Source organism: Cervus canadensis, chromosome 1 (genome assembly GCF_019320065.1).
Source record: "Cervus canadensis isolate Bull #8, Minnesota chromosome 1, ASM1932006v1, whole genome shotgun sequence".
In the NCBI taxonomy this organism is placed as follows: domain Eukaryota; kingdom Metazoa; phylum Chordata; class Mammalia; order Artiodactyla; family Cervidae; genus Cervus; species Cervus canadensis.
The window spans coordinates 10,802,011-10,820,515 of record NC_057386.1 but is presented as its reverse complement, the minus strand read 5'-3'; the positions used below and the strand labels follow the sequence as shown (position 1 = coordinate 10,820,515).

The 18,505-nt window shown below is 46.8% G+C and overlaps 1 protein-coding gene across 1 annotated transcript in view; it reads right to left on the bottom strand.

Annotated features, from left to right (window-relative positions):
• The window catches only part of LOC122438172 (E3 ubiquitin-protein ligase RNF213-like), a 110,315-nt gene that overhangs the window by 42,706 nt on the left and 49,104 nt on the right, over window positions 1-18,505 (bottom strand). Inside the window, exons 19-29 of the mRNA XM_043462779.1 lie at window positions 16,201-16,790; window positions 15,711-15,873; window positions 13,879-14,096; window positions 12,890-13,030; window positions 12,617-12,784; window positions 10,900-12,055; window positions 10,042-10,235; window positions 9,427-9,582; window positions 5,201-8,806; window positions 2,745-2,881; window positions 2,245-2,340 (exon numbers count right to left, since the gene is read on the bottom strand). Coding sequence (XP_043318714.1) covers window positions 2,245-2,340; window positions 2,745-2,881; window positions 5,201-8,806; window positions 9,427-9,582; window positions 10,042-10,235; window positions 10,900-12,055; window positions 12,617-12,784; window positions 12,890-13,030; window positions 13,879-14,096; window positions 15,711-15,873; window positions 16,201-16,790 — 6,625 coding nt within the window. The remainder of the gene's footprint in view (window positions 1-2,244; window positions 2,341-2,744; window positions 2,882-5,200; window positions 8,807-9,426; window positions 9,583-10,041; window positions 10,236-10,899; window positions 12,056-12,616; window positions 12,785-12,889; window positions 13,031-13,878; window positions 14,097-15,710; window positions 15,874-16,200; window positions 16,791-18,505) is intronic.

The window sequence follows — 18,505 nt, the reverse complement described above, 5'->3', positions numbered from 1 at the left end:
CTCAAAGAGGTCAAGTTTCATCTCACTTTTTTTTTTTAACTGTACATAAATTTCACACCTTCATGCTTGTTATCCTCTCTTACAAGAGAACAGGGGCAAGACTTCTCTAAATAGTCTCATTTCTTTCCCCTATTCCTGTGTTCCTCTCCTTTGAAATGGCATTTTTTAATTGGTCAGGAACCCTCTCTTATAATGCTTAATAAGCTTGGCCAGACGCTACTAAGGGTAAGGGTAGTGCTCTTGTCCATTTCAAGAAACAGAGTTCTGTGAACAGATAACCAAAGGACAAAGATAATCATGATACGAAATATGGCTTCCAATGCTTTGGAAGGTCCAAAAATTACTTTTACTTTAACATCAAGTAATAAGGGGATGCAGTTAATTCTAAAAGCATCAAATTTCCACTACAAACAATTTAAAGCTGTCAAATAAATACAACTGAAAGCATTTAAATACCATTAAGGCCTCTGAACTTGCAGTAAATTCATATCACGTAATTTAAAATGAACAATGACCAAATCACGTCAGCTAAAATATGTTTCAAGGATACTCTCTTATATCCTGCTAATATTCTGTTATTTATACTTCTTGCATTTGGCTATTTTTTCGTTGTTAAGAGCCTTTTCGGGACCGCAAGGAGATCCAACCAGTCTATCCTAAAGGAGATCAGTCCTGGGTGTTCATTGGAAGGACTTATGCTGAAACTCCAGTACTTTGGCCACCTCATGCGAAGAGTTGACTCATTGGAAAAGACCCTGATGCTGGGAGGGATTGGGGGCAGGAGGACAAGGGGACGATAGAGGATGAGATGGTTGGATGGCATCACCAACTCAATCGACACGGGTTTGAGTAAACTCTGGGAGTTGGTGATGGGCAGGGAGGCCTGGCGTGCTGCAATTCATGGGGTCGCAAAGAGTCGGACATGACTGAGTGAGTGAACTAAACTGAACTGAAGAGCCTTTTCTCTCTTTGTTTCTCTAGTCCATATTTAGGGGAATGAAAATGGAGAATAATTTTTATTTCTATGTTTATTCTGATACTATACAATTTTAAAGAAAAAATTCTTTAGGAGCTCCTGAATAAATTTGGGGTATCCTATGGACATGGAACAACAAACTGGTTCCAAATAGGAAAAGGAGTATGTCAAGGTTATATATTATCACCCTGCTTATTTAACTTATATGCAGAGTACATCATGAGAAACGCTGGGCTGGAGTGAGCACAAACTGGAATCAAGATTGCCAGGAGAAATATCAATAACCTCAGATATGCAGATGACACCACCCTTATGGCAGAAGGTTAAGAGGAACTAAAAATCTCTTGATGAAAGTGAAAGAGGAGAGTGAAAAAGTTGGCTTAAAGTTCAACATTCAGAAAACTAAGATCATGGCATCCAGTCCCATCACTTCATGGAAATGATGGGGAAACAGTGGAAACAATGGCTGACTTTATTTTTCTGGGCTCCAAAATCACTGCAGATGGTGATTGCAGCCATGAAATTAAAAGATGTTTACTCCTTGGAAGGAAAGTTATGACCAACCTAAACAGCACATGACATCTGGTCCCATCAATTCATGGCAAATAGATGGGGAAACAGTGGAAACAGTGTCAGAATTTATTTTGGGGGGGGGCTCCAAAATCACTGCAGCTGGTGATTGCTGCCATGAACTTAAAAGATGCTTACTCCTTGGGAGGAAAATTATGACCAACCTAGACAGCATATTAAAAAGCAGAGACATTACTTTGCCAACAAAGGTTCATCTAGTCAAGGCTATGGTTTTTCCAGTGGTCATGTATGGATGTGAGAGTTGGACTGTGAAGAAAGCTGAGCACCGAAGAATTGATGCTTTTGAACTGTGGTGTTGGAGAAGACTCTTGAGAGTCCCTTGGACTGCAAGGAGATCCAACCAGTCCATCCTAAGGCAGATCAGTCCTGGGTGCTCTTTGGAAGGACTGATGTTGAAGGTGAAACTCCAATACTTTGGCCACCTCATGCGAAGAGTTGACTCATTGGAAAAGACGCTGATGCTGGGAGGGATTGGGGGCAGGGGGAGAAGGGGACGACAGAGGATGAGATGGCTGGATGGCATCACCAACTCAATGGAGTTTGAGCAAACTCCGGGAGTTTGTGATGGACAGGGAGGCCTGGCGAGCTGCGATTCATGGGGTCGCAAAGAGTCTGACACGACTGAGCGACTGAACTAACTAACTATGTAGTTTCTGAGAAAAAGAAAAAAGACATACTTTGCTGAGGCGATGAGCTGAGCACTGTGACTTCCATCTTCAAAATCTGTTTGAATAACCAGAATTTTACACCTGGCTGTGTGAGCTAAGCAGTTTCTGAAAGAAAAAGGAAATTATCCAAGTGAGTTTTCTGTCCTAAAAGTTGGTGATAATATTCTCCAGAGTGATGGGAACCATAAGGGCTATATAGGAAAACTATTCAAGTGGGATTTTCCTCTGTAAGGTGAGTAGACATTCCAGTGGAGAGAGAAAAAAGCCCCAATAGATGCCTCCTAATGAGACATAACAATGCTGGAGTCAGAAAGGATGTTTTCAGAGAGGACAACAGAGATCAGGACACTTGGAAAAGCAAAACGCATCCTTTCAGAGTCACTTGTTCTCAAGGTTCACTAACCAAAGCTGGTTAGAAAACACCAGTGGTTAATAGTCACACATATGAAATACAAAGTGGTTGATCCTAAGGAGGGAGGAGAGAGGGAGGGGAGGGCAGGGATCCTCACCGAACTTCCTTGAGGAAAGAGTACTCGGTGTCAAACTGTTGCAGTGACAAGACGCTGAGTTTCACAGTCCAGTCCTTTACTTCTGATTCTAAAAGTTCACAGTCATGACTGGTTAGCAGCCTGGAGAATGTAGTGATCTACAAAGGCAGGAAATTAAAATCATTCAGTGGAATGCAAGAAAGCGTTGTCTCCTAGATTTAGATCCTAGAAACATGAGGATGCTCAGCAAATAGCTTCTATGGGCTCATCATTGTGCAGTTGGTACACAGACCCAACTGGGAATCCAAACCCAGAGGAGTTTTCTAACATGAGGTGGTGCTGAGGCAAACAGAACCTACAGGATCAAAGGTATTGGAGAGAAGACTCATCCGCCCCTAAGATGCCTTTGAATCTTCTTCCTAGATTCCAACATCTTTTCTTGCTTTGAACCCTGCTTGTGAGGATACCTTAGCACTCAGAACAAATACCACTTGTCCTTTGCAATCTTACTTCAAACTTTCCGTGGAGCCGGCCGTCTTGGCCACAGCTGTTAACCAAATCTCTCCTGCTACTGGATCACACCACACAGTGCAACCAGTACACTCTTTAAGGACACGCTGCTAGGCCCTGAATCATTATCTCCAGGCTGGCCTTATCACTGAGCTTCCTATTCCTATCTCCAATTGATGACAGACTACCTAGATGTTACAGGAACATCAAAGCCCATCCCAAATGGAATTCATCATTGCCTCCACCAGACTTGTTGCTCATAACTGGTTTGTCATTGGCAGGAAAGCTATGACAAACCTAGACAGTGTATTAAAAAGCAAAGACATCACTTTGCCAACAAAGGTCTGTATAGTTAAAACTATGGTCTTTCCAGTAGTCACGTATGGTTGTGAGAGCGGGACCATAAAGAAGGCAGAGTGCTTTAGAATTGATGTTTTCAAACTGTGGTGCCTAGAGAAGACTCTGAGAGTCCCTTGGACAGCAAGGAGATCAAATCAGTCAATTTTAAAGGAAATCAACCCTGAATACTAATTGGAAGGACTGATGCTGAAGCTGAAGCACCAATACGTTGGCCACCTGATGCAAACAGCCGATTCACTGGAAAAGACCCTGATGCTGAGAAAGATTGAAGGCAGAAGCAGAAGGGGACAGCAGAGGATGAGATGGTTGGATGGCATCACCGATGCAATGGACACAAAGTTGGGCAAACTCCAGGAGATGGTGAGAGACAGGGAAGCCTGGCATGCTTTAGTCCATGGGGTCACAAAGGCAGACACAACTTGCTGACTGAACAACAACAGAGATGTGATTAACCAAACTTCTGGTCAACCAAGGAAGAAACCATGGAGCCATCCTTAGCCTCCTCCATCTCCCAGAGCCCCTGTACAAAATCAATCTTTATCTCTGCCAGTATGAATCCTCACTATGTCTCAATTCCACCCATCCATCCTTTGACTGAACTGGTACTGCAGCCTCACTACTGGTATATCTTATCTGTGAGTCTTTTATCAGATTTTTCCCCCTTCCTCTCTCAGGACGTGGGACACATTTCCACACACATTTCTCCATCACTCCCCTTACACAGGAAAGCAAAGCTCCTTGGTGCCACTGAAAAGATCCTCCATGAAGTTTGTCTGGCTATATCTCACTCCCATCTCTCAGAACTTAGGGCCTTGAGCTTTAGGCTTCATCAGTAATTAATTCCTGGTTTCCTGCAAAGACTGGATTTTTTAAACCTTGACATCCTTGCTCAAGTAGGACCCTCTGCTTATAATACCTTCCAAACCATTCTTCACAATCAGCTTGATGGTCACCTCTTAAAGATGAGTCGTGACCTCATCCTGATTTGTGCTGCTCCTCTTTGCCTCTGTGGATAACACTATCATAAGATGTCAACAGTACCCATTCATGTGTGTCTTTCACCCTTACACTGTATGCTGACCAGGGACAAGCCCTGTGCCACCTCATCTTTATATCCGCAGTCCTCAGAGCAGTACTCAAACATGGTATTTCCCTGGATGAACGGAGAACTGTACACAGCACTGCCAAAAATGGGCACTCAACACCTGGTAACACTAACCGTCAAGATATGTAGGTCTCCTTGCCCTTACCACGCAGAGGAACCAAAAGTCTCAACATTTATGGTTCCGATACACTGACTTAGGACTTCCCTGGTGGCTCAGATGGTAAAGCATCTGCCTGCAATGTGGGAGATCTGGGTTCAGTCCCTGTGTCAGGAAGATCCTCTGGAGAAGGAAATGGCAACCCACTCCAGTACTCTTGCCTGGAAAATCCCATGGACAGAGGAGCCTGGTAGGCTACAGTCCATGTGGTTGCAAAGAGTCGGACACAACTGAGTGACTAAACTTTCATACACTGACTTGCAAAGAATCTTGAATTCTTGATGCTAGGAAGTCAAGGACCCAGAGGTGAAAGAGGAAAAGGGTAAAATACAGAAAGATAATAACCTCTGTGAAGATGGCATGGTGTTCTGAATCCATCGTGCAAAGGTGAGCCCGGAGGAAGTCTGCAAAGGAGTTATGCTGCTGCCTGTGATGGTATTCTTCTGACAGGGACTGTGCAGTGAACTGGCCGAGTGAGGAAGCATTCAGCCGGACCACAGCATCAGGGGTGGCACAATCCAGCAGCACTGACTTGGCCTGCGCAGAGACTTTCTGGTAAAGTTCATCAGTCAAGACCTTGGGCCCGACCTGCTCTACGACCTGGAGCACCACCGAGGCACATGTGTCTGAGTGGTACCCAATGAAGACGTCAGAAGGGCTGTATTTGGGTCTGGCGAGAAACTGCTCTGCTTTCACATCTATAAACTTCTCCACCCACACCTTGAGCTCTTCCACGATATTCTTCTGCCATTTCTCCAAAACAGTGTTGATGTCCAGATAGTGCTTCTCCAGCCGGTTAATGAGGGGGATGGGAAAATGTTTGTAGACGACATCTTTCTCCTCAATGACTATCAAGCGGAAGTCTGGGTGAACTCGACATTTGACCCGATGGGTCCCCAGACCCAGGTCCACGTACTTCTGACCGCCAAGGTAGACATAGTATTGATTGAGTGCGTCATAGAGGCTCTCATAGAGGTTCTGCAGGTTGAGCAGCACCACCATCTTGCCGGTTTCCATGCAGATCTTTACTCGGTTGATATTTCGGCAGATCTGGTTGTACTCTTGATCTTTGGGAAAACTGGATCCAAAAATAATCTCTGGTTGGTCTGTAATGAAGAATGCCTGCTGGAGGATCTGCAGGGCCACGTAATTTCTGGTCAGCACAAGCAGGTAGCGGGACTCGGAGTCATCCAGCTCTCTGCCATGCATTGTCTGAAGATGGCCGTATAAGTTCTGGTGGATCAGCTGCATGGTGCTGACTTCCTCTGTGTATTTTGCCTCGGGTAAATTGGCTGAAAAGATGTCCAGGGCACGAATGTCGTCTTTGCCACTGAAGTTCCGAAGGACAGCTTGTGCGATGTCTTGAGGAGAAGGCTCCTTATTAGAAGCTTTGGCTGCAGCAAAGACCATTTTGATGAGGCTGTAGTAATCACGAAGCCCAAAGAATTCCTTGTCCTGCCTCTTACACACTGTTTCGTAGGCTTTGGCAAAGGATGTGAAGTATCCTCGGATTCTTTCTTGGACGAGGCGCTCTGAAGCGCAAATTCCCCTGGCACTCTCAATGAGCTCTCTTTCGCTGGGGCTGCCACGTGACACAAATATACCCCGGTTCATCTTGGCGGGATCCAAGGCCCAGTTGGAAATGCCTATGAAGCCAACTTTTTTGTGGGGGGCAGGATCATCTTCAATGCATCCATCTTCCAGCAATGGGTGCAGTGCCTTCAGGGGCATTTTGGGTGAGTCTTCTGCTAGTCCAACCTCATCTAACACCACCACGGAGACATACCGCTCGAGGTCCTTCCCCTGCTGGAAACGGGCACACTGCTTGAAGGTGCCTATGATGCCCTGTGGGGTGGAATGTGGACTACACTGGAATGACACCAAATGGACCTCCTTCAGGTGCCGGAAGAGGTCCGAGTGTGCAGCCTGGCCTTGCATGGCATCTGCCACGATGGTCTTGGCGAGAGATTTGGAGCTGCCGGGCTTGCCCACCAGGAAGAGAGGAATCTTGAGCTCGATGCAGATAACCATCATGAAGACGTTCTCCTTCAAAGCCAAGTTCCTGGCGATCGTTTTCCTCAGAGACACACCATGCAGAAAAAGATCCTGGGTTTGCATTATCTCATCCAGGATAACCCTGCTGTCATTATATGGTGCTGGAAAGAAGCTGCAAATAGCTGTCCGATAAGATTCCTTCTCCTCTACAGAGGCGTGGTAACAGACCCCGACAGCCAGAACCAGGGACCAGAGGACAGGATCTCTCTCAAAGTCGTTTTGGTTGACCCCAGTCTTAGAGAGAAAGGAATACAACTTAGACAAGAGCATCTCACTGTGGTCGTAAAACCATTTGAAAACTTTCACACAGCGTTCTACATCCCTGAGGCTGACAAAGCTGCACTCATTTTGTCTTTTCCTCATGAAACCCTGAGAGGCAGAAAGCACTTCCGTGATTACACGAGTCTCACTCTGCACCATCACGATGGACTTCACCAGTCTCTGGACAATCTGATGGATGTAGAGTTTTTCTGCAGAGTCATTCAATTGTCCAAAGTCCCACACCAGGGGGATCAGGCTCGGCGGCAGAGCGTGGACACGGTACACCAGCTGCCTCAGGGGGATGGAGCCAAGCCTCTCGGCCGTCTCTTCTGCACTAACCCTGTACCCCAATCCGGCTGACTCCAGACGGCAGATCATCTCCTGGGTGTGCTTCCGGTAAGGGTTGCAGGCTGCAATGATATGCAAGCCAGAATCCTTAGCCAGGGGCTGGCCACCCACTGTGTGGTCGCACAGGACCTCTTTGATGCAGCTTATGGCCTCCGTGGTGTTGGCTTCATCAAAGAACAAGATAGTGTCCAACTGATACTGGGCCTTATTGATGTGGGCCAGCTCTTCAGCCTCCCTGACCTTGGAGTAGATCATGTCGGCAGTTGTTCCTCCGTGGACCTTGACCAACTTCACGGTTTCAGCATCAGCACCCTGACGCCGCAGGTCACTAAGGAATTTAATGAGTCTGGTTTTCCCACAGCCGGTTTCTCCCATGATGATGACGGGGATGCCACACCGGAAACGCATCTCAATGGCAAGGATCTTAAGCATATTATCTGTTGTAAGCTCGTATGTTTCATCAGGGTCTGTGGTGCACTGGATACCCAATGCCAGGCACAGTTTTTCAAGTTTCTCATGTCTGGGCAGCTGGTCAAAGTCAACGTTGAAGGGCACCCTCTGAAGCAACAGCCCCTGGTACAGTTGCACTGTCATAACATCCTTCTTGATTACCTTCCCACTCAAGCGGTCTATGGCATCAACACCACCGTTCTGGTTGGAATGGAAATGGAAACCTATGAACGTCATGGATGTGTGGTCACTGTTGAAAAAAACATATGGGTGGGGCTCCGACTCCCACCTCTTCCGGAGAGAGAAAGGGGCGAGGTCTTCTTCTTTGACCCCATCCATAGTGAACGTGTACTTCCCGGGACTTTGGTCAGATGTGGGAAGTGTAGGTGTGGCAAAATCTCGGGCCATGAAGATCATGAAGGTGACCACAAAGTTCTTGAAACCCACCAATGTGTCTCCAACAAAGGTGGGATTACAGAAGACAGAGGCCTCACAATCTTGGAGCTGGTAGTTCAGGAACCGAGCAAAGTTCTGAAGTTCTGACCAGGACGGGTTTATCACCCCGCAGTAAATCAGGAGGTGCTGGATGCATTCACAAGGGCTGCCCTCAACAGAACCTTTTTGGTACTGGAATGTGTCTAGGTTTTCTTTCTGATGGAACCGTCTTAAATATTGGTAAGGTCTCTGGAATATTTCACTACGGAATGCTCTCTGATCCATTCCTGGCTCTTTGTAGCTCTGCTGAGGATCCAGCTCCATGTTGATCACTTCTTTGGGAGGTCTGCAGGTCACTTTGGGGAAGATGTCTAGAAAATTGAACTGGGGGACAAGTGCATTCTGGAAAGGAGAGACACAAATGAAATGAGTTATGGCTGAATTTCCCAAAAAGTGCTTTTGTGTTTTAATCCTCAACATGGTCTAGACTGCATGGACCTCTATGAAAAACCACTTTTCATGAAGGGATTTCTGTACTCTTTGCATGAGGTGTTACCTTCTGCACATTCAGGCATGGTGTGAGCTGCACTGTAAATAACAAAGCCCTTTTCTACTCAGCCTCTTGGAACTAAATCTCTCCATCTAGAATATACATGCATGTTTGTGTGTGCATATGAGCATAAAACTCCCTTCAGTTAAGAAATTGATATAATGGAATTCTCTTTCCCATGTTGGCTGTCATTAAGAAAGATGGTGCTTCTCCTAGCGAGTGAAGTTCCTGCATTCCAATCACCACTGGCATTTAACCCAAACACACAGCACTCACCCCAAAGAGAACAAATCTAAGGTACTATTAATTAATAAAAGAATCTTTGTATTCCATGCATTATTTAAAAATAAGTTTAAAGATTCTTCTTTACTAACACTGCACTCAGTTACTCTGCTAAGGCAAAAGTGGGGAGTCACAAACATGAATAAAAGCCCCTGCCCCCACAGCAGCATGAGAGTACCCTGATACACACCAGCTTCGAAGGCCTTCGTGGCAATGTTGAATTCCTTTCTAGGATTTCAATGATATATAAGTGGCAGGGGTTCCGAAGCCACATCTTCCCATTTATATCCATTAAGTGCTGGAGAATGAGGAGTTTGAAGAGAAATACCCAAATACCAGTCCGCACCTAAGGATACAATCATGTTGTTCTGTAAATACTTACATAGAAGACAGCAGTCCTCCCAACCCTAAGGGCCTTCTTATTCTGCTCTATTTTACAATGACACTGAGTATCAATGCATGTAGAAAAAAGAAATTCTTTATACTGGGGATAGGGTAGGGCAGGATGTGGAAGCTGTGTCTTTCTCTACCCAGCCACTCAGCTAGAACCTGGGGGCAACTTACTGAAGTGAAAGTGAAAGTGAAAATGTTAGTCGCTCAGTTGTGTCTGACTCTTTGCGACCCCATGGACTATATATACCCTGTCAGGCTCCTCTGTCCATGGAATTCTCCAGAATTCCAAAAATACTGCAGTGGGTAGCCATTCCTTTCTCCAGGGGATCTTCCTGACCAGGGATTAAACCTGGGTCTCCTGCATTGCAGGCAGTTTCTTTACCGTCTGAACTATAAGGGAAGTTCGACTTACTGAAGAGGTCACGTCAAAGTGGAATATTATGGGTCTCCTCTGATACTGCGCATCCAGGAAAGGCAGAAGGGACCCCAGGACTTCATTCTCATCCACCTGAGGGTCCATCAATCGAATAACTTTTTGAGGCACTTCTGCTCCATTAAACTGCATTTTCAGCTGGCTGTGCAACCTCTTCACAAAGAGAGACCTTCCTGTTGACATGAACATATGAAAATTAGATGCCAGGGCTGAAGATCAAGAATGAGAATGTCCAGAAAATCACTTCTCTTTGTACAAAATTCAAAACTGATGCAACCTAACATCAGCTTAAAGAATACATACTTGAGCCATCAAATTTCCTTGCTGTTCCCCACCCAATAGCCCTGCTGCTTCCTGGGATAAGGATGGAAGTCTGAGAATGAGGTCAGGACAGCAGAGCTCGCTTCATGGGAGGGGAGCGAGTGTCGCTGGACAGAAGGGAGTACCAATAAAGGGATGCAGTCAACAGAATGGAAATCATGATGGCGACTGAAGGTGGAGGCATCTGTTTCTTCTCAAGACACAGGAAATATACCTTGTCCTGCTCAGAACCCACATCAACCCCAAAGTAGTCAATGGACTTAAAAAAGAGAGAAAGAGAAAAAACAGCAGAGAAGCCAGTTTAAAGGAGGAAGATGGCTCAGCCAAGCTGGGACCAGGTGAAAAAAGTGTCCCGCTCCAGTGCGGGGCCTGATCGATAACTTCAGGTGAGTCAATCCTCCAGAGACTCAGTTCCCCACCTGCAGAAGGGCTTATCTGAGCTCACCTCACTCCCCACTGGACAAGGAAGGGCCATCAGATGGTCCCTGGGACCGGGGACTCAGCAGCCATTATTACCTACGCCCGCTCTCTCCGAGGCTACGATCCCAATACACATGCGGTCCTGGAACACGGCGGCAGCTGACGGGGTCTCTTCCGGGACTCGGAAGTGGTGAGCCAGGTAGGCCTGGATGTCTTTGAGGGGCGCCTGGGGGGTGACGAGGACCTTGTGCTGGCTGAAGGCCGAGGGGAGGTAGCAGTGCTCCCGCTCACAGTCACAGACCATCACGAGCCGGTAGTGCGTCCGGTGGGGCTGCATGCACAGCCTCCGGAAGAGCGCCTCTGCCCGGCAGGCCACCTCGTAGCTCAGCTGGTCCGCATACAGCAGGCTATAGACCCCGAGTCCCTGGGAGCCTGGGGTCAGGCAGCGACGCAGGAGCAATGCCACCTCCTCGAACGTGGTTTCTGGGGTGCAGAGCAGCACTTCATCGTAGGTGGGCAGGGGCTGGTGTCGGGTCCGCATGTAGATGGCCAGGGCGGCTGGCAGCACCTCAGAGTGGCCACAGACGATGAGGTTGGGCTGGCCCTCCTGTAGGCCGTGGGGGAGCTCCCGCTGCACAGGGGGTCCAGCCATCCTCGCCAGGTGGGCCAGACAGCGGCCAAGGGCGTCCAGGTCCAGGCAGTGAGGCAGGAAGGCACTCATGCATGTCATCGAGCATTTCATGATGACCCTCAGCTTGTCCACCAGTCTGGGCTCAGAGAAGAGCAGCAGTGGCAAGTCTTCCACCACTGTACTCTCCTGGTGGCTGCTGGCCCTTCCGCCGGGCCCCCTGCAGGCCTCCGAGACATCCCCCGGGGTGCAGCTGCCTTTGATGAAGGACAGCATAGTGAGGGCAGCGGCGCTGGGCGTCTGCCCCCCGAGCTCCGAGCCCAGGTAAACCAGCTGCTCAGCGGTGTAGTAGTTGAGGTAAAAGTGCTCAGCTCGCTTCTCTGCCACGAATCTCTCCCAGTGGCCCAAGAAGTCCTCCAGCTGCCGGCAGAGGGCTTCCAGCAGCTGGACGACTGGCCCGCCCTCCACCAGTGGGCCCACTAGCCTCAGACAGAAGTCTAGCCGGATGGAGACACCCTTTAGCGGGGTGCAGTACACCTCAGCTGACCAGGCCCTGAACAGCAAGTTTCCAGCAGAGTAAAGGTTTATAAACGACTGGACAAGCCTCTGAACGTTGCAGAACACCTGCAGAGAGAGGACATGTAGTCTAGAATAACACAAACAGAGTTATAATTTGAAGGGCTGGGGTTCATGGCCCTCCATGGTTCACCGTGGGATCTCAAGCATGAGATTGATCATGGAAGGTCTCCCTTTCTTATTTCCATAGTCTCTTTCTCAGGAAGCAATATGTTGTGAAGATAAAGGATATCATTTATAAAGTACAAATGAACTTTACAGAGTAAAAACTCATTACCAAAAGGAGAGACTATTACATAAACCAATATGCCTTTACCATTGTGGTTACTGTGGATTTTGATGAACGATGTCCAACTACATCTTTAAGTATTTGGGGATGCTTGCTGATTTACGGAGCAAATGGACATCTCTTTGGGTCATGAATTCGAAATACATGCACTCTGCAAGACCCACTGGCTCTACTCCCCACAGTTTTAAGAGCAGAGTGATTCCTATGAATTAAAGACAAACTCAATCCCTTCTGACTTCCCAGGCACCTCAGCAGTGAGAGTGCTCAGCCCAAACAGATGGGATTAGGACACTTGCTCCAACGTAGATACAAATCCTTACCTCGGAAAATACCTCTACGACTTCAGCATTGCTGTGTTCTTTCTTGCCAGACATCAGCATCAATTTGTTCAAAAGTTCTTTCAGCTCTTCTAAAGAGTACTCTCGCTTCTCCTCGTGGCCTCCCTGGCCCTCGGGAAGGATTAAACGAACAACTGTGTCTGGGGAAATCTGTGGAAGAGGGCACAGTCAGAGGTCGATTTGGGGAGGCAGAAACCCCCCGACGACAGCAGCCCTAAGAGCCTCCTGCAGCTGTGCCTGCGACGTGAGGCTCACCTTTTGGCCATGCGTGGGAGCCTTGATCACATAGATGCCTCTGCTGTTGATCGCTGTCGCCAGGGACAGGGACGAGAGCTCCACAGACCCATGACTCTCCTTCACTGTCTTCAGCCACTCGAGGTTCCGGGCAGAGTCACGCTGTCAGGACAGAAGGAGAGAAAATGGGCCGAAGCTTAGGCGTGATCTTCTTCCTGCCACTCTCCCCACCTCTGCCTCCCAGGGACAAATGACTCCCCTTCTCTGGCCCAGAATGCTGTCACCCACAGGGGAGGCCTCCCTCATCTGCTGCCCACCACTGCCACGGGCTTTGGCTCTCCCTCCTGGGTCACGTGCTTTTGCTACAATGGACTGTTCCCCTGTGTTCCCACCCAGTGCCCTGGATCCGTGGATGGGGAGGGAGAGGCATGAACTCAGCTCTCTGTGAGAAGGCGGCTGTCAGCGGGCCCCTAACCGGGGTAGTGCTGACTGAAACAAGCATGTGAGCTGTGTGTGCTCCTGCCGTTCCTGTTCCCTCCCTCACCCCGGAGGGGCCTCAGCCATCCTGTTGGGCAAGTTATGAACTACAGGCTTACTGGAACCCTGGTACAGCTGATTTATGTACATGGAAATGTTTTCTTTTCTGATTAAAAATGAATCTGTGCCAATTGCGGAAAGTATGGAAAAATACCGAAATGTATAGCATATTAACTAACAATTACCTCCATTCAGAGAAAACCACTGGTAACATTTTAGCACATTTCCTTTCAATCTTTTTTCCCATATATTTCCACCAGAGAGATCACTCTTATTTACATGCAGTTTTATATCCAGTTTTCTAACAATAGGACAGAGAAAGTGCTTCCATATGGGAAGAAAAACTGTTTTCAAACATCCTTTTAAAAGGCTGCATTAAAAGCCTGCCATGTGGGTGTGCAGTCATGCCGCTAGTGTTTCTAAGTGATGCTTCACTAAACTTAACCTGCTCTGGAGCCAGAAATAAGACTCACCAGTTTCGTGGGCAGGTTGTGGTCATTATCCAGAGCCTTCCACAGCTCTTTCAGGTGTTGCATGAACTCATCAAAACCCGCACTTGTGTCCAGCTCATAGAGCAGGGGCGCGTAACCCTGCACAGCATCGTGGAAGCAAGCCACCCGGTCCACGTCAATGTCGTTCTCCCCCGCAGAGATGGAGGCCAGGTCCACGAACACCTTCAGCTCGGTGATGCCTGGGGCAGGAGGGGTAGATGAATGCAGGGCCACCCTCTGATGCCAGGAGCCCCCAATCTGGAACAGTGCTCCTTACTGATGCTATACCTGGATAGTGGACTTTTAGGGTTTTCCCACTCTGCTTCAATAAGAACTTGGGGCACTTTTTCTTTTGCCATTTATGTTGTTGTTTAGTGGCTAAGTCATATCCAACTCTTTTGCAATCCCATGGACTAGCCCGCCAGGTCCCACTGTCCATGGGATTTCTCAGGCAAGAATACTGGAGTGTGTCGCCATTTCCTTCTCCAGGGGATCTTCCCGACCCAGGGATTGAACCCTACTCTCCTGCTTGGCAGGCAGATTCTTTACCACTGAGCCACCAAGGAATCCAAGTCATTTATGTTGATACTGCTGAACAAGACCTGACCTTACTGAACAACAGCAATGTCTGGGCATTGCATGGGTTTTTGTGTGTGTCTTATTTCACGCAATCCATGTAATATTGCCATTTCATTATTAAAAGTAAGCTTAGCTGGTGAATAACATGTTGACAGTCATCTACAATCAACAGCTGCTTACTAATCAAACGAAGCAGTGAAGCTGGGATGAGATGAACACGCAGCCCTGGACAGCAGGGCCATCCACCTTCCTTCTTTCCTGCCTCCTTCTTCCCTCCATGCATTAATTCTGCCAAAATCACCCAAGCCACAGAGCTAAAAAGACTGCCAAGCCTGTGCACAAGGATAAGTAGGTGTAATTACATCTAGAAGACAAGGCTGCCTTGGCTTCTAGTAAAAAAAAAAATCAACCAAAGGAAAAAACTAAAGGGACATAATTTTTAAATGATCGCCTGCTGTTCACAGCATGCATCCAGAGTAGAGGGAAAAAAGGTAGCTAAGAAAATGGCTTTTACACCAGCAAATGAGTTATACTATCTTGATATAAATTCTATGTACAAACCTAGGCACACCTTGCACATTTACCTAATGAATACAGATGAAAATTTGCTAAGAGACTAGATTTTAATTATTTCAATCACTAAAATAAAAGGAGAATTATGGGAGATGATGGAGGGCTAATTATAGTTACAATGGCAATCATAAGATATAAATGTATTAAAGCAATGTGTCATGTATCTTAAGTTTACGTAATGCTACAAGGAAAATAGTGAAGTGAAAGTCGCTCAATCGTGTCCGACTCTTTGCGATCCCATGGACTATGCAGTCCATGGAATTCTCCAGGCCAGCATACTGGAGTGAGTAGTCTGTCCCTTCTCCAGGGGATCTTCCCAACCCAGGGATCAAACCCTGGTCTCCCACACTGCAGGTGGATTTTTTACCAGCTGAGCGACAAGGGAAACCCAGGAATACTGGAGTGGCTGGCCTATCCTTTCTCTAGCAGATATTCCCAACCCAGGAATTGAACCGGGGTCTCCTGTAATTACGGGCAGATTCTTTACCGACTGAGCTATGAGGAAAGCCCTTAGGTGTAAAATTCATTTCAATTTAAAAAGTTTGAATGTAAAAAGTTCAGAACATGATCGAGGGAGTGACTGCCCAGAAGTTCAGGAAGACCACCCCATGAACCATCTAAAAACTCTCCAGCCTTCTGGCCACCAGAGTGATGGACTGTACCTCTGAGAGCCTCCTGGACCCAACTAATGAACTCCTTTCTCTGGGACAGCTCCTCCAGACACTGACACTGAGTCTCACTGATATCCTGCAGAAGCTTTTTGGCACGGATAATTTGCTGGTTGATACGGTCCAGTTTTTCGTGGCGAAAGTTGTCCAAGACAGTCTAAGAAAGTCATCAGAGAAAGCTGTCAAAGAAAGTCTGCAAGACAAGGCAGTATGTGGGCTGAAACTGGCTCCTGGACCCCCAAGAAGAACTATGCTGACAATCCCAATAGTCCCTCCTACCAAACTTCTAAAACTGACACTAGCAGTCACACTACTGGTAAGCAAAGGTAAAAACAAAGCCCTTGGCATATTCAGGCATTGAATAGAATACAAATCACCCTGAAGGAAGCTGTGAAATCATCTTGCCCAGTTTTTCAAAGCCAGAGATCTGGGATCTCCCCCCTGCCTCACCCCCAACCCCAGGAGTCCCCAGTAAATAACTTACAAAGCTCAGTAAGGTGTGGAGAACACTGAAGTCACCAGTCAGGCCCAAAGTCTCTTTGACCTTCCAGATGACGTTGGCTGAGTCGACAGCCTGATGCAGGTGATGGTATTCCTTGATCTGCTGGACTCGCTCCTTGATCCAATCCTTCTGATCTCTGGGATATAGAGCACACATGGTCTGGAGGTCTTCAGTTAGGGTGCTGTATTTATTCACAAAGTCCTTGAAGATGTCATCAATTTCGCCAAAGGTGACCTCCCCTGACTTCAGATCCTGATATAGTTTTGTAAACCTTTTGAAACTAGGACAGTATAAACATTCATATACCTCTTCAGGCTGAAATTTATCCCTTTCCAAGTTCTCTTCTGACTCACTCAGCTCCTGTGCAGCTTCTGCCCAGAAGATCTGGAAGATGTGACTGTCCTTTAGCAAATATGCATTTTGGGCCATTTCTTGGACTTCGGGGCTCAGGTTATAATGTGTTGTCTGCTTTGAGTCAAGAGAGGTGGCTGACAAAGTCACTGTCACAACTTGGTTTAACTTTTTCCCACTGAGGTCTTCCGAATGTCTTTCAGCAATCTCTCCAAAATCCACTTTTGAAACCATAAGAGAATGTCAAGTCAAACTCTACTCACAATATCATTTTGTTTTACTCTCCCAGTTTTCACTCCCCTTGCTGCTCTTAAGGAAATGCAAGAGAACACACTTGCTGCCATTTGTTCTCAGTGAGTGTCCCTAAATCTCCACCCTCGCCTTGCTCATCAGTTTTCATGACAAAGAAGGCTTTGCAACTTCTGGGTGAAGATGACAGTTTGAAATCTACACATGTTTCCACTCCCTCCCCAAATCCTGCTGCAATGACAGAACTGAGATTGTTTTTCAAAAGCCATAAAGCAACAGGGCTGGGAAGTATAGAAAAGGAGACCACAGCAACAAAACTTTGGAACTTGAAAAGCAGATGTGCTGGGGGTAAACAATGTTTCAAGCCTGAGAACTTGGGGTCTTAGCCCATAGTGGGGAAAGCTGAGATTCTGCCAGGTGTCTGTCATCACAGAATTTCCCACATGCACAGACCCTGGCTGCACAGATGCTGGAATTTGGGAGGTGGTGATGAGATAAGGAGGACTGGGCTGAAAGTCTGCATAACAAGTCATCCAACAGGCTCATTTTCATCCCAACCCATTCCATCAGCAGGCTGAAGGCACCTCCTCCACCCTGGCATGCAACAGGTAGTTTATATTCTAGAGAGGCTCTAGAGGGCTCACAGACGGCTCTCTGGATTTGGGGGGGGGGGGGAAGGATCTCAGGTACACGGCAGAACAAAGGCATTTCCACACACCTACTGTTCGTCAGGAAGCTAACGGTTGGTATGTGCCACTAAATTGGAGAAGCTAGAAAGGAGAAGAGAGGACACAGGGAGTAGAAGGAAGGACTGGGGCTAGATACGCATCTTAGATGCTGAGAACCCTCCAGCCCTCATTTCTGTCTTGACTCCTAGAGACCTGACAGGCAGCCCTATATCTTCCAGGCAAGAGACTGGTGATCTGAGTAGCCCAAGAGAGAGGCGCTAAAGATACAGGCTATTTCAAAGCCTAGCCACCCCACCCTCAGAATCCCCCACCAGGGCATTAGTCCCCTCTCTTAATATAAACAGATCAAAAAGAATTCTAGACAGAGGGGCAAAGCCTTAAACATGAAAAATAGACATTAAAACATACCAAGAGATAAAAGCAACTTGGAGGAAACAGGAAACTATTTAAGAAAAAGAAAATCTCTAAATCAAAAATATAAAAAATCTCAGAAAGATATGATACTATAACCATGAACCAGAACAGGATAGTATGGGAAAAGGATCACTCAAAGCAAAGAGTTCTTGTGAATTAAATACAAGTAAGAAGAAAAAGTAAAAAATTTAATGGCAAGGTTAGAAAGAAAACTTAAGAAATTGCTCAGAAAACAGAACGAAACAAAAGACATGGAAAATGTATGGAGAGAAAATGTATGGACATTAGATGACTATTCCAGGAGGTCCAATATCCAACTGTGGATTCCAACAAGAGAAAAAGTAATCACTTAACTAACACAAGAAGTTTCCCCAGAACTCAAAGACTTGGATTTCTAGATTACAAAGACCCACTTAAGTATGCCCAGTACAGCAGATGGGAAAAAGACCCATTCCAAGGAACATCATTATGACATTTCAGAATAAGCGGGACAAAAAAAAAAAAATCTCAAGAGCTTCCAGGGAGAAAACATGTCATCCACAAAGGATTAGAATCACAACTGGCTCTAAACAGTGACCCTGCAG